Source organism: Suncus etruscus, chromosome 18, assembly GCF_024139225.1.
Source record: "Suncus etruscus isolate mSunEtr1 chromosome 18, mSunEtr1.pri.cur, whole genome shotgun sequence".
In the NCBI taxonomy this organism is placed as follows: Eukaryota; Metazoa; Chordata; class Mammalia; order Eulipotyphla; family Soricidae; genus Suncus; species Suncus etruscus.
The window spans coordinates 58,262,510-58,287,529 of record NC_064865.1 but is presented as its reverse complement, the minus strand read 5'-3'; the positions used below and the strand labels follow the sequence as shown (position 1 = coordinate 58,287,529).

General features: G+C 39.1%; 1 protein-coding gene across 1 annotated transcript; it reads left to right on the top strand.

The window, feature by feature from the left end:
- Nucleotides 1-1,073: 1,073 nt before the first annotated feature.
- LOC125995924 (olfactory receptor 14J1-like) lies at nt 1,074-2,030 on the top strand. Its single transcript, XM_049764874.1, has one exon. It carries the CDS (start codon nt 1,077-1,079, stop codon nt 2,028-2,030), a length of 954 nt encoding a protein of 317 aa, XP_049620831.1. The 5' UTR covers nt 1,074-1,076.
- The last annotated feature ends 22,990 nt before the right edge of the window (nt 2,031-25,020 follow it).

Here is a 25,020-nt window from a genome sequence, read left to right as displayed (position 1 = left end):
ATGATAGTTGAGCCAAAGCATGTTTTTGTCATTTTCTATTTGGAATATAGTAATTCATTGTCCATTTATTTTTAATTTTAGGTCAAAGGTTTTCCCACTTAACAGCATAATAACTGATGCAACATTCTATTTTAAAACTTTTAGTAATGAAGAAAAATTAACTATTGTATCATGATTAAATTTATTACATATATTTATTTCATTCATCATCATTTACCTTACCTAAATGAACATTTTATTCAAATATACATGTATATCAGCTAACCACCACAAATCAATAAGGACAATCAAAATAAATCAAAATAATTATCTTTATCTTCCTCCTTCCTTCTCATCCTTTGTGATAATCGGTTTACACTGATTTTTGAGGGTTTGTATTGCTGTTTATTTGCTAATTTATTGGCTTTGATCATTGATTTTCTGCATGAAAGTGACACCATCCAGTAACTGTCTTAAAGTCTAAATCTAAATCTTTCCTCTCAAGAAGCCACGTTATGGTTTTAATTATTGTCTTATATGGGTCTTGTTGTATATCTGTCCCTGTCATATACCTGTCATATATATCATATATATGTATCTGTGATATATATCAAGAACTTGTTCATGAAGATATTTAGATATTTAGTCCATAGATCTGACTAGATATAAAGACAAATGAGAAACCATGGCAGCTAAAAAAATTTTATAATATATGCAGGATAAATATTTAAGATAAATATTTAAATATTAAGTTAAATATTTAAGTTAAATGTGACGATTCAGTCACTAAATATTTCTTTTCATAATAAATTTTATATAAGTTCTATTTCCCCTCTGATATGATATAAAAATGCAAAATTCATCTACTTACAAAAAATTTTAGAGCTGAAAAAAGTTAATAAAATTACTTGATGTGATCATCTCTATAAACTACCTAATTATAATGAGAAGTCTGTTGTTCATTTTTAATATAAGCTGCATAAATTACATGGAGCTTAGAATAATAAGAAACAAAATTTTTCTATTTAAATGTTTCCTTTTTTTTTTTTTTTGCAGCCAATGACATTCAGAGATGAAGGACTATGGCTAATCTTACCATGAGTGGGTTTATTCTCGTTGGCTTTTCTTCCGAGCCTGAGCTAGAAATCCTATTTGCATCTTTGTTCTTAATCTTATACTTGTTGGCCTTAATTGGCAATATTGTCATTATTGCCACCACTTCCATGGATGAGAGCCTCAACTCCCCCATGTACTTCCTCCTGAAGCATCTCTCCTTCTCAGATCTCTGTTATATTTCTGCTACTGTACCGAGATTCATTTACAACTCTTTCATGCAGAGTGGAAATATTTCCTTCTGGGAATGCATAGTGCAGTGCTTTGCTTTTGTTGTCTCTGGTACTGCCGAGCTAGCATTGCTCACAATGATGTCCTATGACCGCTATGTAGCCATCTGCTTTCCACTGCACTATGAGATCATCATGGATGTCAAAACATGTGTCCATGGGGTAGTTGGAGTTTGGGTCAGTGGGACCATCGCTGGAGTCATGCACACAGCATCTACATTCTCCATTAGTTTCTGTGAACCCCTGGTCATTCACCAGTTCTTCTGTGATATCCCCCCAATCTTGAAACTCTCCTGCTCCAATGACTATCTTGGTGAGGTTGGAGTCATTGCCTTTGTAGCTATGTTGTCATTTCTTTGTTTCATCTTTATTGGATTCTCCTATATGCACATATTTTCCTCTGTGCTGAGGATGCCATCAGCGGAGGGCAGAGCCAAGGCCTTTTCCACCTGCCTCCCCCACCTTGCTGTTGTCATATTATACCTTTCTACAGGTATCTTTGAGTATTTTAAGCCTCATTCTGAATCTCCAACTGCTTCGGACATGTTTCTTACTATTATGTATACAGTAGTTCCCCCAACCTTTAATCCAGTGATCTATAGCCTGAGAAATAAAGCCATTAAGTCAGCTCTACAAAAAATATTTTACAGAAGAAAAGAAGTGCTGGCTTTTACTCCATCTCAATTGGGACACAAGTTCAGTATGTAATATCTAATATTAACATATCTGACCAATCAATTTAATTGCTTTTAAGACCACTCCCGTGTTACTCAATTATCACTCCTGGTGGGTTTGGGACACTATATGGAACGGGAGGTGTCTAACACTGTCATTACATGAAAGGTAAGTTCCCTAACCACTATTCAAGCATTCTGGCCCCTATTGAGTAAAATTTATTTTAAGTGATATTTTATGGTCAATGAAATATATTTAAAATTTTTGCTGTTAGAAATTAAAATGTTCATTCTGTGACTTGTGAATATTTTAAGTATTGGCTGACAAATACGTGAGAAAATAATGCAAATTTAACAATACTTAAGATGTCAACTTAATTGTGATGACAATGGGAAAGTATAGCTATGACTTTCCTGATTCATTAGTTTCACTGGATTTTAGACACTCTATGATACCCAAGAATCGATAAAAAAAATGATGATTTTATCATTATAGCCATTCAGAGATTACCAACTTTCTACCAATCCCTTTCGGCTCCATTTAGACTTGTAACCTCTCCTGGTAACCATCAGTTAATTCATTTGCTTTGCCTCTTTACATACACTGTATTGCAATATACTCAATCATAAGGAAGAAATATTTAAATAAAACAATTTAGAAGAACTATAGGAAAATAATTTTAATTTTACATATGTATTCTTTTAGTCAATTTGTTTCACATACCAATTTTAATAGTATAGTTTTAGAATGAGAATTTTGTAGGCCAGTCCTATACCAGAAAATGCCAATGCTGACAATTTATGTCATTGAGAAATGATGCCTATGAATATGGGACAAACTATATAATTTAATACTACATTTATTTGTTATCATATTACTAATTATCCATGTATTCTCTTTTGAGATATATCCTCAAATGTTATTTTAATATATTTTACATGTGTTCCCTATATTTAAATTTTTATTGACCTTTATTTGATGTGTTTATTTTTAAATTTTATTATCAAGTCACATACACGTAATGATATTGAGTTGTTTGTTTCCAACTTGAAAGGCAATGAATTCAACTTATTGACATATTACAATGGAAAGGAGTTCCAAGAGACTACACTGGTTACAAGTGGTAAAATGTAACATTTTTCCTTATGCCTAATCTTACACATGAAGAATTACATCTTTTGCAATTCAGTATAATAAAATAACACAATGTTATATAAAAAGTGATAAAATATAAAACATAAAACATAACAAAAGATCTCTATAATATGATACTCAGAAAAATCTTTATTACTCTCCTAATGTGTCAAAAATAAATAAACAAAGGTAAAGAAATAAATGACATCAAATTAAACAGGCTTACTCTTAGAATAATAGTTTTTATTTTGTAATTGAGTTTTTTTTATTTTAGACACAATAGTTTACAGAGTTGTCACAATACACTAATTTCTGGTATTCAATATTACAACACCAATCCCACCACCAGTGTAATATTCCCCCATCCTTGTCATCTGTTTTTCCTTCTCCCTGAAGTCAGTCCCTTGGAAAGTATAACTAATTTACTTAATATTGCTTGTAAAAAATGATAATGGAATCATAAAATATTTCATTGAGTTTATCATTTATGAAAATTGTTGTATCTCACAAGGAGTTGTCATTGTGTGAAAGTCTACTAAGGTGTATAATGCTGGTTGAGTGTGTCATTGTTCTGTCCTTTGAGCATATGTGGTTTCTAAGATCATTTTTACGGCTTATTTTGTGTTTTCCTACTGGGAAGTCAGTACTAAATTTATGACGATGTCTCATAGCTTTATAAATGATTGTGTAGGATTTGTGGAGCCAGGCCAATGAGTTCACATAGCACAGAGGAGGCTTATGGACATGGCTTCTTGGACTTCTGGAAGTTTAAAATCTGGAGGGGGAGATGAGAGAGGAAAGTAGCCAAGCCTGACTCCAAACTGTCTCTGGAGATGTCAGCCACAAATCAGTTTCCATTGGAGTGTTTGTTGCTTAATAGTCTCTGCAGAGATGAGTGGAGAAGAGGTAAAGCTGTGCCATTGGTGTCCCTGAAGTTGTAAGGCTAATCTGTGTGTGATGCCCAGAAATTTAGAAAGTTGGGAATTTGTCCTTACCCTTCTCTCTCAAAGAACCACAGCTGTGAGTGCAGAATATCCATGAGTTTTTGCTACTGGTTTGGCCTCTTTTTTTGGCAATTACATGACTCAATGCTGTTGGTAGCTGACACGGACATGGCAGATGTCTCTAAATCCTGTGTGGCCTTGGCTGCAAGGGACGTCTAAAGCAGAAAAGATAAAATCATTCAATTGGTTGCAATGTCGATGAAACTGGACGGTGGCATGTTAGGTGAAGTAAGTCACCGGGCAAATGACAAAATGCCAGATAATCTTTCTCTGTGGTATACAGAAAGATGAACCAAGAGTGTCGAACAACATTGAGTAGTACTGAATAATGACAAATCCTTGGTCTTGTAGTGCAAAACTCAGATTACAGAAGGTTGTGGAGAAGGAGTGGGATGGAGGAGGCTGACTACAGGTGACAGACGGCAAGGATGGAAACTGATGGGTATTCTGCTGAGAGTGAGCTGTAAAACCATTGTACATGAATGTCATAAATGTTAATGCTGTTATAAAGCTGTTATCTATACTATTATGCAATCAATTAAAAAATTATAAGACTAGAGCATAAAAACCGGCTAAGCTTTGCAAGAGCTGGCTCCCTGTGTGTGACACCAGGTGGGGAAAATCCGCGAAAGTACACCGGCCCAGTGGGGCTCAACTGTGAAAGACTGTGAGTGTGACCTGTCTATGTCTGTCTACTGTCCTCTTGAGTGAAACTCTTGAGAGTGGGGCAAAAAGAGCCTCCAGAAACCTCGCTCGCCCAGACGCCATTTTCAGGGAGGGACTTCAGAGCATAAAAACCGGCTAAGCTTTGCAAGAGCTGGCTCCCTGTGTGTGACACCAGGCGGGGAAAATCCGTGAAAGTACACCGGCCCAGTGGGGCTCAACTGTGAAAGACTGTGAGTGTGACCTGTCTATGTCTGTCTACTGTCCTCTTGCATGAAACTCTTGAGAGTGGGGCAAAAAGAGCCTCCAGAAACCTCGCTCGCCCAGGCGCCATTTTCAGGGAGGGACTTCAGAGCATAAAAACCGGCTAAGCTTTGCAAGAGCTGGCTCCCTGTGTGTGACACCAGGCGGGGAAAATCCGTGAAAGTACACCGGCCCAGTGGGGCTCAACTGTGAAAGATTGTGAGTGTGACCTGTCTATGTCTGTCTACTGTCCTCTTGCGTGAAACTCTTGCGAGTGGGGGAAAAAGAGCCTCCAGAAACATCGCTCGCCCAGACGCCATTTTCAGGGAGGGACTTCAGAGCATAAAAACCGGCTAAGCTTTGCAAGAGCTGGCTCCCTGTGTGTGACACCAGGCGGGGAAAATCCGTGAAAGTACACCGGCCCAGTGGGGCTCAACTGTGAAAGACTGTGAGTGTGACCTGTCTATGTCTGTCTACTGTCCTCTTGCGTGAAACTCTTGCGAGTGGGGCAAAAAGAGCCTCCAGAAACCTCGCTCGCCCAGACGCCATTTTCAGGGAGGGACTTCAGAGCATAAAAACCGGCTAAGCTTTGCAAGAGCTGGCTCCCTGTGTGTGACACCAGGCGGGGAAAATCCGCGAAAGTACACCGGCCCAGTGGGGCTCAACTGTGAAAGACTGTGAGTGTGACCTGTCTATGTCTGTCTACTGTCCTCTTGCGTGAAACTCTTGCGAGTGGGGCAAAAAGAGGCTCAGAGGAGCACGGCCGATCCGCTTCGCTACGCGGCCGTGCACTCTTTCTAAGGAAAGAACTCCATTGCAACAAGAAGGAAAAATCACACTAGAACGGCGCTATATCACAGAAGCAAACATTTCTCTCTGGACTGTCTTCTCTGTTGCATGCTCGGGCCTAAGATTTGACCCAGTGTGAGGCTTCATCCACGGAGGACTCCCCTCCCTTAGAGGCAAGTCAGCCCATCCAGAAAGGGAGGAGCCAGAGGAGTGTACTGCCTACATCATATAGACAATGAATACCACCACAACACGTAGAAAAACCCACAATACAAGTGTGACAATGGGGAAACAACGCAGGCCAGCATCAGACATAGAGAATGAAGATGACAATTCTGAGGACCAGATAATGACTGAACAACTAATCAACCTCTCAGATAAGGTCTTTAGACTAGCAATATGGAAGGTGCTCAACAGACTCCAAGAAACCATGGATCGAGTTGAACAGAACACTAATAAGAACCAAGAAAATATGAAGGCAGAAATGACAAAACTCCAAACTGAAATAACATGTCAACTAACAGGACTGAAAAAGTCAGTAAACGAAGTGAATGACAAAATGGATAAGCTCTGGGACAGGGTATCAGAAGCTGAGAATAGACTTGGTGCTGTGGAAGATGAGATACATAACAATTCCATACAGCAGGAGAGATTGGACAAAAAACTTAAAGCAAATGAGCAGACAATGGAAAAATTAGTCAAAGAATGGGAACAGACGAAAATAGAAGTCTATGATAAGATCAACAGAAACAACTTAAGAATCATTGGAGTCCCAGAGACCCAGGAAGAAAATTTCCAGGAAGAATCAATGGTCAAGAACATCATTAAAGAGAAACTTCCAGAGCTAAAGAATATATGTGATCAAATCCTGCATGCCCGAAGAGTACCAACCAAAAGAGACCCCAGAAAAACCACCCCAAGACACATCCTAGTCACAATGACAACTCCCACAGATAGAGAGAGAATTCTGAAAACAGCAAGATCAAAAGGGGAAATCATGTTCAAGCAAGCTTCCCTGAGATTTACAGCAGACCTGTCACCAGAAACACTCAATGCCAGAAAGCAGTGGTGGGATATTGTGACAAGACAGAATGAAATGAATGCTTCACCCAGAATACTATACCCAGCAAAACTCACTTTCCGGTTTGATGGAAGAATACATGGTTTCACAGACAAAAAACAGCTCAGAAACTTCACAGACACAAAACCAGTCTTAAGAGAAAAACTGAAAGACCTAATCTAAGACATGACTACCCAAAAGACACACCAAATTTTGAAATAAAGATGCGTTAAATCCCAGGACAATTCTTTCTCTCAACGTCAATGGACAAATGCACCAGTTAAGAGACACAGAGTGGCTAAATGGATCAAAAACTCAATCCAACCTTCTGCTGCCTACAAGAAACGCACCTGAATAGTCAGAACAAACATAGACTCAAAATAAAAGGCTGGAGAAAAGTTATCCAAGCAAACAACACCCATTAAAAAAGCTGGAGTGGCCATACTAATATCAGATAATGCAAAACTTTATACTCAGGAAGGTTGTAAGGGACAAAGACGGACATTTTATATTAATCAAGGGGTACGTAGAGCAGGAAGAATTCACTCTCCTAAACATATATGCACCGAATGAGGGGCCAGCAAAATATTTAATACAACTGTTGACAAATCTGAAAAATAATATCAACAACAACACAATAATTGTGGGGGACCTTAACACGGCTTTGTCAACACTGGACAGGTCAACCAGACTGAAACCCAACAAGAATATACTAGACCTGAGGAGAGAAATGGAAGAAAGAGGCCTAGTGGATATATATAGGACACTCCATCCCCAGAAACCTGGATACACATTCTTCTCCAATGTACATGGGACATTCTCCAGGATAGACTACATGCTGGCACATAAAACATACCTCCATAAGATCAAGAGGATAGAAATTTTGCAGACTACCTTCGCTGACCACAAGGCTCTGAAATTATTTGTGAACTCCAAAGGGACTCAGAAGAAACACTTTAACACCTGGAAGTTAAACAGCCTCATGCTCAATAACCAGTGGGTCCGAGATGAAATCAAGGAGGAAATCAAAAGGTTCCTGGAAACAAATGACAATAAGACACAAACTCTCAGAACTTATGGGACACAGCAAAAGCAGTACTGAGAGGAAAATTTATAGCTTTGCAAGCACACATCAGGAAGGAAGAAGGAGCCTACCTGAGTAGCTTAATGACACAGCTAATAGAACTAGAAAATGCTCAACAAAAGGACCCAAGAATAGGAAGACAGAAGGAAATAACAAAGCTGAGAGCAGAAATCAACAAAGTGGAAACTCAAAAAACAATCCGAAAGATCAACAAAAGCAGAAGTTGGTTCTTTGAAAAAATAAACCAGATTGATAGACCACTGGCAAACCTAACAAAGAAAGAGAGAGAAACTTGATAACTCGTATTAGGAATGAAAAAGGAGAGATCACTACTGATATGACAGAGATTCAAAGGGTAATCAGAAACTACTTTGAAAAACTCTACGCCACTAAAAATGAGAACCTGGAAGAAATGGATAAATTCTTGGACTCTTATAATCTTCCACGGTTGAAGGAAGAGGATGTAGTATATCTAAACACCCCCATCACCATTGATGAAATTAAAACAGTAATCAAATGTCTGCCGAAAAACAAAAGCCCAGGTCCAGATGGATTCACTAATGAATTCTATCAAACTTTCCAAGAGGAACTACTGCCAATCTTGGCAAGACTCTTTCATGAAATTGAACAAACAGAAACACTTCCAAATAGCTTTTATGAAGCCAACATCACCTTGATACCTAAAACAGACAGAGACGCTACCAAAAAAGAAAATTACAGACCAATATCACTGATGAATGCAGATGCAAAGATCCTCAACAAAATCCTGGCAAATAGGATTCAATGCCTCGTTAAGAAGATCATCCACTTGATCAAGTAGGTTTCATCCCAGGAATGCAAGGCTGGTTTAACATCTGTAAATCTATCAACATAATACACAACATCAATAACAAGAAAAATAAAAACCACATGATCATATCAATAGATGCAGAGAAAGCATTTGATAAGGTCCAACACCCATTCTTGATCAAAACTCTCAGCAAGATGGGAATGGAGGGAACCTTTCTCAATATAGTGAAGGCCATCTACCACAAGCCAGTGGCAAATATTATCCTCAATGGAGAAAAACTGAAAGCCTTCCCTCTAAATTCTGGCACAAGACAAGGCTGTCCTCTCTCACCACTCCTATTCAACATAGCACTGGAAGTACTTGCTATAGCGATTAGGCAAGAAAAGGATATCAAGGGAATCCAGATAGGAAAGGAAGAAGTCAAGCTCTCACTGTTTGCAGATGACATGATACTCTACTTAGAAAACCCTAAAGACTCTATCAAAAAGCTTCTAGAAACAATAGACTCATATAGCAAGGTGGCAGGCTACAAAATTAACACACAAAAATCAATGGCCTTTCTATATACCAATAGTAATAAGGATGAAATGGACATTAAGAAAACAACCCCGTTCACAATAGTGCCACACAAACTCAAATATCTTGGAATCAACTTGACTAAATATTTGAAGGACCTATACAAAGAAAACTATAAAACTCTGCTCCAAGAAATAAGAGAGGACACACGGAAATGGAAACGCATATCCTGCTCATGGATTGGCAGGATTAACATCATCAAAATGTAAATACTCCACAAGGCATTATACAGATTTAATGCCATCCCTCTAAAGATACCCATGACATTCTTCAAAGAAGTGGATCAGACACTTTTGAAATTCATTTGGAACAATAAACACCCTCGAATAGCTAAAGCAATCATTGGGAAAAAGAATATGGGAGGCATTACTTTTCCCAACTTTAAACTGTACTACAAAGCAACAGTTATCAAAACAGCATGGTATTGGAATAAGGATAGGTCCTCAGATCAGTGGAATAGGCTTGAGTACTCAGAAAATTTTCCCCAGACATACAATCAACTAATTTTTGATAAAGGAGCAGGAAATCCTAAATGGAGCAGGGAAAGCCTCTTCAACAAGTGGTGTTGGCACAATTGGATAGCCACTTGCAAAAAATTAAACTTAGACCCCCAGCTAACATCATTTACAAAGGTAAAATCCAAATGGATTAAAGACCTCGATATCAGCCCCAAAACCATAAGATATATAGAACAGCACATAGGCAAAACACTCCAGGACATTACAGGCATCTTGAAGGAGGAAACTGCACTCTCCAAGCAAGTGAAAGCAGAGATTAACAGATGGGAATATATTAAGCTGAAAAGCTTCTGCACCTCAAAGGAAATAGTGCCCAGGATACAAGAGCCACCCACTGAGTGGGAGAAACTATTCACCCAATACCCATCAGATAAGGGGCTAATCTCCAAAATATACAAGGCACTGACAGAACTTTACAAGAAAAAAAACATCTAACCCCATCAAAAAATGGGGAGAAGAAATGAACAGACACTTTGACAAAGAAGAAATACACATGGCCAAAAGACACATGAAAAAAATGTTCCACATCACTAATCATCAGGGAGATGCAAATCAAAACAACGATGAGATACCACCTCACACCCCAGAGAATGGCACACATCACAAAGAATGAGAATAAACAGGGTTGGCGGGGATGTGGAGAGAAAGGAACTCTTATCCACTGCTGGTGGGAATGCTGTCTAGTTCAACCTTTATGGAAAGCGATATGGAGATTCCTCCAAAAACTGGAAATCGAGCTCCCATACGATCCAGCTATACCACTCCTAGGAATATACCCTAGGAACACAAAAATACAATACAAAAACCCCTTCCTTACACCTATATTCATTGCAGCTCTATTTACCATAGCAAGACTCTGGAAACAACCAAGATGCCCTTCAACAGACGAATGGCTAAAGAAACTGTGGTACATATACCACAATGGAATATTATGCAGCTGTCAGGAGAGATGAAGTCATGAAATTTTCCTATACATGGATGTACATGGAATCTATTATGCTGAGTGAAATAAGTCAGAGAGAGAGAGAGAAAAACGCAGAATGGTCTCACTCATCTATGGATTTTAAGAAAAATGAAAGACACCCTGGTAATAATAATTTTCAGACACAAAAGAGAAAAGAGCTGGAAGTTCCAGCTCACCTCAGGAAACTCACCACAAAGAGTGATGAGTTTAGTTAGAGAAATAACTACATTTTGAACTGTCCTAATATTGAGAATGTATGAGGGAAATGTAGAGCCTGTTTAGAGTACAGGCGGGGGTTGGGTGGGGAGGAGGGAGATTTGGGACTTGGGTGATGGGAATGTTGCACTGGTGATGGGTGGTGTTCCTTTTATGACTGAAACCCAAACACAATCATGTATGTAATCAAGGTGTTTAAATAAAAAAAAAAATGAAAGAAAAAAAAAAAAAGAATGAATGACACTGGGGACAATGTCCCTGGAACCATCTGTAACTCCACGAGACTCTCATACGATCTGAGAGTCCATGAGTGTTGTGTATGTAAATATTTTAGGGGATTATTATGTTACTGACCCTACCCTGATCGGTTATTGTGCCCTACCTTATGGTGTGACCTGGCATTCTGCCCCCACCCTAGGGTAGTACCTGATTCTGCTTCCACCATTGGGTGGTACCTGATTCTGGGGGATAAAAACAAGGGTCTCTGGAAGGCGAGAGGCTTTTGGCTGGAACTTATGCTGAGTCTTTGGACTTCAGTCTTGTCCACCGAATAAAGCTAATATTTCCACACAAAAAAAAATTATAAGACTAGTCCATTTTTTTAATTGGCAGTAAACTATTTGTATTTTATCTCCTTTTTAAGGAAAGACAACTTCAAGTGTGGGTGTTATCCAAAGATCAAATTAGAAAGTGCATTATGATTCAGTTTATAAGCTTGATTCAAATTATTTTGTCTTTTAGCATATTCATTTTATTAATTTAATTTTGTCTTGTAGCATATTCACTTTATTAAATTAACTACTGAATTTAACATTTAGCATATTGTAGAGATTAAAACATGAATTCTAATGTATTTCCTGCATGATCCAATGAACACAAATCAAGAGAAGACTAGTGTAAGTAGATGAGATAGTTCCATCTACCTCAACAGAAAAATGTGCTGCAAGAGAACCCAATATGATTTCACTCATACTCCATCATATTACTCAGAACTGCTAAAATGCAGAGTACCCAGGAGTTCTCTGGCTTCCACTGAGAATTAAACCTATCTCCATATTGCCAATGGATTAAAATGTATTCATGCTTTCCTCAACACAAACTACATTTTACTGAAAGGAACAGAGTGGCAGAAATCATGACTTTCTTCCAAGTGTCAGCTTCTGAGACTTTCAGCATATCCATATATTGCAGTAAGAAATTTGTGAATGTGCTGTGTGGAGTTTCCTTAGTTTGAGAAAGAGAAGCAATATTGAACAATGGAATGCCAACAAATTACTGTTTGGGAGCATTATACTAATCATATCCTGACTTAAAAATTCCAAACTAACATGTAAAAATGTGTAAATATTTTAAATTTTATTTTATTGAAATCATTGTAATCTTCAGAGTCCTTAATAGTTGAATTTCAGGTATACAGTTAGTCAGAGCCATTTCCACCACCAGAGTCAATCTCCCTCCACCACTCCCCCCAAAAAAAACCACACAGAGTACATCCAATACCACCATTCTTGTCCTCTGGACTGCCAGTCTAACAGGTCCATTTAAGTTTAGATCATTAAAGTTTAGGTCTCTTCATTCTATTGTTGTTGACTTTAAATTGAATATTTAGTTTGGTTGTTATTTTTTCTCTACTAATGCATCTAAGACCACTTGGAAGCTGGACCCACCTTTCTTCTTTTCCTCTCTTCTTAGTTTTGTAGAAAAATGCTGAAATATATAGTAAAACAAAGTAATTCATATCTCAACAAACTGTGAAAATGGGAGAGCCCTGTTTAAAAGATAAGAAATGAAAAAGAATAAAAGAAAAAAAGGGTCTGGTTGGGCAGTGTTTTGTTGTTGTTGTTTTTGTTGGACAGATTTTTTTATGTTTGTTTTGTTTTGTTTTGTTTTGCTTAAGCACAGCAAAATATGGGGAAAATAGAAAGAAAAAGCCTTTGTCCTAGAAACAGGGATACCCTACCCATGAAACATCCTGCCATAAGATCAACTACATGCTCCAGGCATTCTAACTTCTCTAACCCCACTAACCCCAAAGTCTTTCTTTCTGGTCCAAGTAAAAGTTCTTTTCAGTCATGGCTGTCACAGTCAGATTTCTGTAGTTAGAGATTCTGTTTCTTGTACAGATTCTATGCCAAAGTCAGGATGACAGGGAGTGTCTCCTGGTTTCATTTCACCGTTAGGTGGCAATGCAGGGACCCTCCCAAGAAAGCAAGTTGTTGCTGTTACCAAGCTGTCAAGGTGTCATATTAAGCCACACTGGAGCAAGTCAGTGTCAAAGCAGCATTTGGGTCTTCCCCAATAGAAGTCTTATTTCTGCTGGCAGTGCAGAAAACCATGCTGGTTCCAGAGGTGGGATCCAAGATTCAGGGATGAATGGCCAATGCCTGATCTTCTGAAGTTTAAGCCAAGTCACTATGAGAAGTGTTCAGGGTATCCATCTCCAACATAAAATTTATGTGTTCCTATCCCTATTAGATAAAAACATGTTTCCACACATAAGATTTTCCCCCACTTTAATATGCCTATATAAAAATAACAATGCCACATGCTACTACTGGTGCATATGGGGGTAAAATAACAATCTAAGTAATCCCAATAACCTGGTTGTAACATGAACTCAGAAGAGAAACTTACCTACTACTAGAATTTTCTACTAAACATATCTAAAAAAGGAATGGGGAAAACTACCAATACATAAGGAAATAGACAAAAAATTATACCTACTAAGGACATACATCTAAAGAAATACACAAAGGAGATATATGTTACCCCTTTAAGTCATTTGAAATAGGCTAGGTGGGTACATAAAATCTGGAGTACAGCTGAAGCCTGTGACATGATCTTGTGGAGTCTACAAAATGGTTCCCAGCAGATATATATCAGGAAATGTCCTCGAGTTGGGGCTTTCTCCAAAACTAAATCTGGTAGCTAGCAACAGTCCACAGCAAAGGGAAATGAAAGAAAGGGGGTCGCTGATAACAAACCAGCATCAGTGCAGTTGAAGCTTCTTCTCAGGCTGAGGCATAACAGGTTAGGTATCTGTTTGTTATGGGAGCTGGTTGGCAGTTGATTGGGGTATGGGTGTGATGAATTAAGAACTGAGAATAAAAAGGTTAAATAGGGAGAAATAACAGATTAAGGTGAGAGTGAAGAGCTAGAAAAGGATTTGTAAAGTGTTAAGTGGGGGGAGGGTTATATATAACAGGGAGGAAGGACAATATACAACATAGACCGATATTAAGTATATTACAGGTGGACATTAGACAGACTTCAGATGTCCAACCTAGGCCACTTTCAGGTCTGTCACCCTGACGTAACCCTGCTCCAGTATGCAGATGACCTGTTGCTGGCCACCTCCTTAAAGGAAGAGTGTGAGTCTGATATCCGCTCCCTGTTAATTGAGCTCGGATGTCTGAGATAGTGAGCTTCTGCTATAAAGGCCCAGCTATGTAGGCAGGAGGTCACTTTCTTAGGATTTACCATTAAAGGGGGAAAAGGTGGCTAACTGAGGCTAGAAAGAAAACTGTAACTCAGATTCCCCCTCCTGCCACTTGGAACCAACTTTAAGAATTTCTAGGAACTGCTGGTTTTTGTCGATTTTGGATACTGGGATTTGTCTCCTTAGCTGCCCCTCTGTATCCAGTAACTAAAAATGATATGGTCTTTGAGTGGGGACCAGAGCAGCAGCAGGCATTTGATGACATCAAAAAGGCACTAATGTCAGCCCTGGCCTTAGCGTTGCCTGATATTGAGAAACCCTTTACTCTGTATATGGAAGAACGCAAGGGGGTAGCTCGGGGTGTTCTGACACAGACCCTGGAACCCTGGAAGCAACCAGTAGTGTATCTAAACTTCTGGATGCAGTAGCTAGTGGATGGCCCCATTGCCTCAAGGCTATCGCTGCAGCTGCTTTGCTTGTTAAGGATGCAGACACACTGACTTTGGGGCAGCAACTCACGGTGGTGGCACCACATGCACTGGAAAGCATGATCAGACAACCTCCGGACCAGTGGCTTTCAAATGCTTGAATTAAAGACCGGATAATTTTTTGGAACTCCCTCAGTCTTGAATCCTGCCACTCTACTGCCTGGAAAATCTCTAGGCCCTGTACTGCATACCTGCCAGGACATTCTCGCAGAGGAAATAGGTATCCTCAGGACCTGAAAGATCAATCTCTCCTACATTCAGAGGTAACCTGGTTTACGGATGGGAGTAGCTTCTTACATGAGGGTGAGAGACTGGCAGGAGCAGCTGTGGTTAGCGGGGATACAATGATCTGGTCAGCCAGGCTCCCCTCTGGGACCTCTTCCCATAATGCACAATTAATAGCCTTGACAAAGGCCTTAGAACTGTCAGCTGAGAAAAGGGCTATCTATACAGACAGTCACTTTGCCTTTGCTACTGCCCACATTCATGGATCTATCAACAGAGAGGTCTCCTTACCTCTGCAAGGAAAGACATTAAGCATAAAGCTGAAATCCTGCAAATTCTGTCTCCGGTTCTCATGCCCACCGAGTTGGCTATAATCTATTGCCCAGGGTATCAAAAAGGGTCAGACTCTGTCACTGTGGGGAATAGACTGGCTGACAAGGAAGCTAGGCAGCGGCCCTCGGGGAGGAGCAATAGGTTCATACCCTGATCACAGAGGATCAGCTTTCAAAGTGAGGAGTCTGAACCTGAAGAGACAAAAGACCAACTTGCAATGGCATATCTCCAACAGGTACATACTTTAACTCACCTAGGAGTTCGAATCATGCTGGAGCTACTTAGGGAACAACCATTTGCCTCCTGGGCTCGAGAAATGACCAAGCAGATTGTAAAAGCTTGTAAAGCCTGTCAGGTGGTGAATGCACATTCCACTAAAACACCAGAAGGACATCGACTTCAAGGGAATAGACCACGGCAATTTGGGGAAATGGATTTTACTGAGGTAAAACCTGCCTAATGTGGACTAAAATATCTCCTAATTTTTGTAGACACTTTCTCAGGGTGGGTAGAAACTTACCCCACCAAAAGAGAAACTGTGGAATTAGTGGCCAAACAGATTTTAGAGGACATTTTTCCCCAATTCAGACTGCCCCAGGTAATTGGATCCGATAACGGATTTGCTTTCATGGTCCAGGTGAGTCAGGGACTGGCTAGGATTATGGGGATAAATTGGAAACTTCATTGTGCTTACCGACCCTAGAGCTCAGGCCAGGTAGAAAGGATGAATAGAACAATCAAGGAGACTTTAACCAAATTGTCCTTGGAGACTGGCATGAAGGATTGGACAATGCTCTTGCCTTCTGCCCTATTCCAGGCCAGGAATACTCACTCCCCTTCACGGTTAAACCTTACCCTTTTTGAGATACTAGATGGTTCTCCACCACCTATTCAAAAGCTTTTACCTATGACAGAGTGGAATCTCGCGCCTTCCACCCCCTTGATTTCTAGGTTAAACATCTTGAAGGGAATGCAGCAGCTTATCTGAAGATCTCTAGCAGGTGTTTATCAGTCAGGTTCCACATCCCTTCCAGATTGGAGATTTGGTGTTTGTGCGCAGATATCAGACCCACAACCTGAATTCACATTAGAAGGACCCATACCTAGTGCTCCTGACAACCCCTACTGCCGTGATGTTGATGGCATCGCCATCACCCAGTGATGCTCACGGTTTACTCCTGGCTATGTGCAAAGTAATCACTCCTGGCTTGGGGGATCATATGGGACGCTGGGGGGATCGAACCGCTGTCCATCCTAAGTCAGATGCGCACAAGGCAAAATCTTTACCACTCAGCCACAGCTCCAGCCCCTATATTTAGTTTTTATAGCTTATTCCCATTATCATGATTGCTATTTTTAATAATAAAATCAGGACTATTGTTTAGACAATGTCCAGCAGAGTTCCTCCAATCATTCTCCATTCTTCTAAGATCACATGTCCCAACCATCCTGTTCCACAGCATCCTCTCCTCTTAGTTCTTTTTCTTCTCTCCTCTTAATTCTATTGACACTATTCAGTGGTGTTAATATTAATAAATTTCTAATGCCTGGCTTTGTTTTTTTATATTTTCTTATACATGAGTGAGATATTATGGTGTTCGTATTATTTTCATTTACACCTTAGAAAGGGAGTAACCTTACTCCAGTCCATTCAAATTGAAGCAGAGATGTGTAATTTCCATTTTGATCATAGATGAGAGTATGATATTGATAGTAAGTGCACACAATTTGAAGTCAGGAAGTATAAACTTGTGTTAATGCTTTGCTATCACTGTTGTTACTGTGATTTCATTTTGGTTTAGTTTTTGGACCATTCCTAGTATTGCTCAATGCTTCTCTAGCTTTGAACCCAAGAGCTACCCTTAGTTATTCTCAAGAATATATATGTGGGGCAGGAGAGATAGCATGGAGGAAGGGCATTTGCCTTGCATGCAAAAGGACAGTGGTTGGAATCCTGGCATCCCATATCGTCCCCAAGACTGCCAGGAGTGACTTCTGAGCATAGAGCCAGGAGTAACCCCTGAGCACTACCGGATGTGACCCAAAAATCAAAAACCAAAAAAAAAAAAAAAAAGAATATATATGCCATATGGTGGGGTAGAAAGGTCAAACTTAGGCAAACTAGTTTGCCATTTACCTCCTGTATTATCTTTCTGGCTTGCATTTTTATATTCTTCTTCATAAGAATTGAGGGAAAGCTTACCTTTAATATTGGGAGAAAGACAAGCCATATATACTGCTCACTATTATTATTTGAAGTTATTTTGGAGTTACTCATCACAGAAATTAGACATCCCATAAGATAAACTAATGGAATATTTTTTGTTTTGGGGCTACACTTGGCAATGCACAGGGGTGAGTCCTGGCTTTGTGCTCAGGAATCACTCCTAGCAAGCTCAGGGGACCCTAAGGCATACCAGGAATCCACCTTAGGTTGGTCACATGCAAGACAAGTGTCCTATCCTCTGTGCTGTTGCTCCAGTCTGTAAACAAACTGAAATTGGAAAGCAAACAGGCTCTAATTATTTGCAGTTATCACAATGTCTATGATACTTTACATAGAATTAGGAAAACAAAATCAGCACATTCAATTACTAAAGTCAAAATTAATATACATATATAAATTTGTGATGATTCTATGTAAACAAAACATTAAAAAAGAACAAAAAATAACCACATTTGCAATTGCATCAACAATAAGGACCTGGGAATCAGCTTAACAAAGGAGACTAAAAGTAGCAAAGACCAAAATGTACAAAGAAATGGAAAAAATGTTTCATTTTCATGAATGGAAAGAACTAACCTTGAATAAATGAGATAGCAATTCAACAACCAAAAATTAAAGGTTTTTTTCCATCTTTATTTAAACACTGTGATTACAAACATGATTGTAGTTGTTTGATTTCAGTCATGTAAAGAACACCCCCCTTCACCAGTTGAACAGTCCCACCACCAATGTCCCAAATCTCCCTCCTCCCCACCCCACCCACGCCTGTACTCAAGACAGGCTTACTATTTCCCTCATTCATTCACACTGTTAGGATAGTTCTCAATGTAGTTATTTCTCTAACAGCCCTCATCAAAGTGCACAGCAAAGAAACAAAGGCCACCTCAAAAATAGGGGAGGAAAAATTTGGCAAATTCTACTTCAAAGAAGTCATAAAGATTCTGAAAAACCATGTAGAAAGTGTTAAATATTTCCAGCTCCCAAGGAAACATAACCCAATAGACAATAAATTATAACTTCATGCCAGTGAATGACATTTATATAGAAGACTCCAAGCCTACTGGAATATAGTGAAAAGGAGCTCTTATGCTATTGGTAGATCTTATTTTTACCTTCAGAAATGAAAACTCTATAAAGTGTGTGACCATAAATCACCGTATTTGTTTTTTAGAGATTTTTATGGCTTCATAGAGGTCATTCCACCATTGACTAAATACCTAGATCACTTTTTAGTGCCCTTTTAGGCACTTATTTGTGTCTTCCTGGATCAAGATAAAATTCATTTGCTCTTTAAGGGCATCAAATTTGAAGATATTTCTTTGCTTCATTTTTTGCAATCTACTAACATGTACCCCCCCTTTCTTAGAAAAGGAATGATAGAATTTGATGCTGGAATTAGGTAACAAACATCAGATAAATATCTAAGCAATTAAGTTTGGTATCAAATTGATGCTATTAGAAATGCAAAGACAAAAAACAAACAAACAAACAAACAAACAAAAACAGCGGTGTTTGCCTTGCAAGCAGCCCATCCAGGACCTACGGTGGTTGGTTTGAAACCAGGTGTCCCATGTGGTCCCCCGTGCCTGCCAGGAGCTATTTCTGAGCAGATAGCCAGGAGTAACCTCTGAGCAACGCCGGGTGTGGCCCAAAAACCAAAAAAAAAAAAAAAAAAATGCAAAGACAGGGATCAGAGTGGTAGCACAGTGGAAGTGTGTTTGCCTTACACACAGCTGACCAGAACAGATGTGGGCTCAATCTGCTGTATCCCATATGGTCCTCCAAACTGGGAGTGATTTCTGAATGCAGAGCAGGAGTAAATTCAAAGATAACACATGCTATTGGGTCAGATGGTGCAATGCAGACAGAAAGTACTGTGTCTTGTCATATGTAAAACTGTGGTTTTAATTCCCAACACAGCAAAATAAATTGATGTGGAAATGAATAAATTTATATAAAATCGCAAATTTTATAACTTGACAGCTTAGTGAACCCAACTATACTCGACCCTCAGAACACTCAGTGTCACTATGTAATCAACTCAGGTAATATCTCCAGGAAAACTCAAGATGATTGTAAGTGTGGCCCCAAGGGTATTTATACAACAATGGAAATGGTCTAAACAGAAACAAGCTCAACTTCAAACAAAGCAAGCTCAGAGATTAACCTCTGTTGGCCAAAGAAGATTAAAATGGACCAGTTTTCTGTCTCCACGGGCCATATTTTGTTACAAGACAGTGAAGAACATAGATTAGATCTGCATCTAAAAGTTTATTGCTGGCGCTGACACTTGTCCTTATGTTGAAACAAGTTATTGAATGTGCTCTGGTGAGTTTCCTGCTAGAAAAAATTATAGAGATTATTGAAAGTCTTAGTAGTTATTGACTAGTAAAGATTTTAAGTACAATGCATGAGCTCAGATGATTTAAGGACTTTGATAAAACGATTAATTCCTTTCAAAACAGGAAATATTATGTGGAATAGAAATCTTACTTCCCTAGCAAAGCCTTTCTTCTGTAGGCATAGTAGAGGACCAGTGGGAATCTATAGGATGCATAGTGATAGATTTCATTCTTATTGTTCATATTCTTATTTTTCTATCCAATTATTGACAGTTATAAGATTAATTCCAAAAGTTTTTAAATAGTTTCTGTATTGCATAGATAAGTTATTTAAGAAAAGTAAACTCATTTTATACAGAAAATAGATGAACTATCTCTGAGTGTATGTATGTGTTTAGTTACAGTTATAACCCAGATCCTCACAAACAGAATCATATTTAATCACATCCTCTCAGTCCTTGAATCAAATATTTTAGGAGGGGTCACAGTAAGCACAGCCAGAGGGACCATGTGATGCTGAGTACAGAATCTTACTGTCCAACATGAAACCCATATGCCCTATTCATTTGACTTATGCCAGAAATACTTAATTAAATATTTTAATAAAAGCTAATGCCCATATTTTTCTATTAATAAATTAATGGATTATAAAACACGAGAAGCATAGTGATAAAGGTTAAGGTGCTTAACTTATCCTAGGTCAAGACAATTAGATCCAAAGACTACATACATTTTTTTTTTTTGGGCCACACCCGTTTGACGCTCAGGGGTTACTCCTGGCTATGTGCTCAGAAATCGCCCCTGGCTTGGGGGGACCATATGGGACGCCGGGGGATCGAACAGTGGTCCGTTCCTTGGCTAGCGCTTGTAAGGCAGACACCTTACCTCCAGCGCCACCTTCCCGGCCCCGACTACATACATTTCTCTAAACACCACCAGGAGTGATCCCCAAGCACAGAGCTAGATCTGTAGCTGATGTTCCCTGGTGCCACAACCTCAACTCTATTCCACAAACTCTGCCTATAATGGAAACCTAGAAAACTATTGCAAAAGTTTCATGGGACACTATGTTTCTTGACATAACCAGTCACCATCTCCTCCCTGACATCTTCCCTAAGAGAGAAATTCGTATGGAAGAAAATCCTTAAATAGACTAAATTAAGATTGTATTGAGAATTCTACTTTTTATTATATTAATATCTTGATTTAAACACCTTGTTTACAAATATGATTGTAGTTGGGTTTCAGTCATGTAAAGAACACCCCCCCTTCACCAGTGCAACATTCCCACCACCAATGTCCCAAATCTTCCTCCTCCCCACCCCACCCCCACCTGTACTCTAGACAGGCTTTCTACTTCCTTCATTCATTCACATTGTTAGGATACTTCTCAATGTAGAGAATTCTAGAATAAAACATACACAGCAAAACTAAATGGGGACAAAAATCACTAAAGGGTTTATTTGAAACATTAATTATGTTTAGAAAGTACTATATCATTAAAACTGGGATGAAAGTGTCAGATGTAAGCTGTAGCTTTATTAGGGTTAGCAAGTTGGAACAAACTGGAATCAAAGAAATCAATCCAATGTCAAATTCTGAAAAGATATTTCAAGTACTAACAATACTTTGGGATTTCAAGCATTTATGTGATCCTTTTAAACACTGAAAAAGACTTGAAATATTCAAAGGAATTTGTAGAAAGGAATAAGAAGACAACTGCAAGGTGGAAGAGGCAAGTGAAAAGGCCTTGTCTTAGTTCTCGAAAGATGGCATCATCAGCACAGATTGAAAAAAATACACACACACACACACACACACACACACACACACACACACACACAGGAGAATCCAATAAACATGAAACAAAGAGAGGTCGAAGAGATAGCATGGACGTAAAGCATTTGCCTTTCATGCAGAAGGACGGTGGTTCTAATCCTAGCATCCCATATGGTCCCCAGTGGCTGCCAGGAGTGACTCCTGAGTGCTGCTGGGTGTGACCCAAAACATACAAACAAAAAAAATGAAACAAAAAAAATGGCAACACAGCTGCTAAGACAATGACACCCGCCTCACTAAGATAGTCATTAAAGCAGAAAATTTCAGCTGATATCCCAGAAGAATTGATGGATTACCAAGGGTCCACAGAAGCAGATGGAGGAAGTAGTTGCAGTGTGCATGACTCTAGAGATAGCCCCACTAAGCCAGAAACTGATAGCTCCATGGTCACAGGTTCTGACATTCATGATGATGTCATAATGCAGTAGAAGGCACATAGCTACTTAACAGTCATAGGACATCACTGTGAGCATAGGCAATATTACATAGTGTAAGCAAAGCACTGGATTATATATTGTCACCCTTCATATAAGAGTTGTTAAATGAATCTTGGTACAGCTATAGAAATATAGCAAACATCCATAAAGGAAAGATGTTTCAGGGAAAAGTGCATGGGGGAGTTAAGACTGTCCTCCAAGGAAATTGTGGTGATGATGAGAATGTTGCCAGGTAAAGACAAGTAGAAGCCAAAGAAAGAACAGAAAAAAATCAAGGAGTTTTGAATAACTCCAAGTACAGTTCGAAAAAGACAAACAGCTTGGAAGATTTGTGAACAGCTCACAAAAGTGACATCCAAGAGCTATTGAGGTCACAGCAGGATCACAGTACTTCTATAAATAAAGGTCGTGAATAGACAGAGGAACTGGACATAAGAGAGGTTGAGGACCTAAACAAAACAGTTGAAGAGCTTAGGCTGGGCCAGAAAAAGTTAAGCATAGTAATTGGTATTATATTAAAGCATTGGAGTTAGATACAATTTAGCTGTTTTCAATGAGGTATAGAGCAAAAGAGTTATTAAGATCTAGAGAGGTGGAACACACAGTTTAGCTCATAATATAGTAATAAATACAAATATGATCAAGAATAATCTAGAGGAGCCAAAGTGATAGCACAGCTGTAGGGCATTTGCCCTTAACTGCCCATGACAACCTTCGTTTTTTCCCCCAGCATCCTATATTGTCCCCTGAGGCAGTCGTTACTTCTGACTGCATAGCCAGGAGTAACACCTGAGTGTCACCAGGTGTGGCCCCAAAACAAAACAAAAGAAAGAGTAATCTAGAAGAAGGTTAGAAAGAGTGGTTCTTTCCTCATACAGAAACTGAGGCATCAAGGACAAGACTGCTATATTTAGGGATGAGCCAGGTGAAGGAGGTTCTGAGAACAGCTTCATCGCTTTGAGTTCATGATGTGTTTAAAATAACCTAAGATCTTTTTGAGTCTTGGTGAATTTGACTTCTGATGAGGTGTAATAGGATTCAGAGTTTCTTGTTGGGGCTGCTATCTGGGGAAATATAACTGTAGCCTTTTTCTCATATGAGAAATTTAACAGCTATTCATTATTTCTCGATTTTCACTCAGAGAGATGAATTAACTATTTTCTGAAACTGTACAGCTACTTGAAAATGTTATTTGGCAGATGAGTGGGGCTTGCTTTGGGGTAAATTTAATCAATTTAAAGAAAATGCTAGAAATAAGAGGTAGAGTGGGGGCATATCACCTTTTCTGTGTTTTGTTTTTAGCAATTGTGTTTTGAGCTCAGTGAGCACTTTTAATGATGCCTTGTGTCTGAGTATTATAGGGGAATATCAGTGACAAATGAAACAAACAGCTCTAGTCTTTCAGAAGTCATAGGATAGCCCATATGAAATGACTACATAAAAAAAAGAAAAATTGGGGGAAAATTTAACATGTGTAATATCCATTTGCCATAACGCATTTGTCCTCAGACCTCAAGTATTAGCTCCAGGCACATGCGAGGTACCGTATTTTCCGGCGTATAAGACGACTTTTGAAACAAAAAAAGTCAACCGAAAATCGGGGGTCGTCTTATACACCGAATATATCCCGAAAGATGTTTCAATATGCCGCTAAACGAAAATTGTCTGAATATTGCCACAAAACGAATTTTCCAATTCGATCCTGCACCAATCACTGCAAGGCTGCTAGGACCGCCTCTCTAACTCAGCCAATCCAAGCAGGCTTTTGATGCATGCAAATTAGACAATGTTCTGTACCGAATCTACACTGTCAAAAGCCTGCTCAGATAGGCCAGAGTCAGAGAGGAAATCTATGACAGTAGAACCTTTGAACCTTTGCTTGTTGAGATTGGCTCACTGTGGTACATACAATTGCAGCACAGGAATGTTCTGTCTGATGCAGCGGATATAGGCCTAAATCTATGTTTTAACTGCAAAATTAGGGGGTCCTCTTATATGCCCAGTCATCTTCTATGCTGGAAAATACGGTAGCTATGAAAAGAATCACAGACAGGACAAGCACAGACAAATTGCCTGGCTTGTCGTAATGAGATACAATAATGTGCATAAAAGCAGTTGGTGTTTGTGTAGGGCCTGATGTTCTACTAGAGTGGAGGTAAAAATGGATGGCAGCAGTGGCTATTCCAGGGAAAAGACCAACCACAGAGGCTGAAACACTCACCACAAAGGAGAGGCCTGACATATGGGAGAGTATATAAATCAAAGTGGGCAGACTTATAGTTGGCAAAGAGTGTTGTGGTCAGGAAGGAGACACCAATCCTGCCTTTCTCTGACAATAAACCATCAATGTAATACACTGGAACATTGGGAATTGGGAAGGAACAGATGATGGAAGAGACTTGAAAGGGTGTCCTTCTGAAAAAATTCCAAGGTTTCCATACCGGGTAATGGAAGGAAAGTTCTAAGAAATCAGCTAAAAAACATTGAAGAACATCATTGAGGAAAAAATGGACTTAATTTCTTTCTTAGGGATAGGAAGAATAATGAAAAGAAAGTCATATCCCAGGAGAGCATGAGCTCAGAGCCTCCCTTTAATTACAAAAGCAGTGATGAACTTCAAATATGGCACAGCATGCAAGGCTGTTTACTATC

Excerpts from the sequence above, each read along its gene's own strand:
- LOC125995924 (XM_049764874.1), top strand. The coding sequence starts at position 1,077 with ATGAGTGGGTTTATTCTCGTTGGCTTTTCTTCCGAGCCTGAGCTAGAA.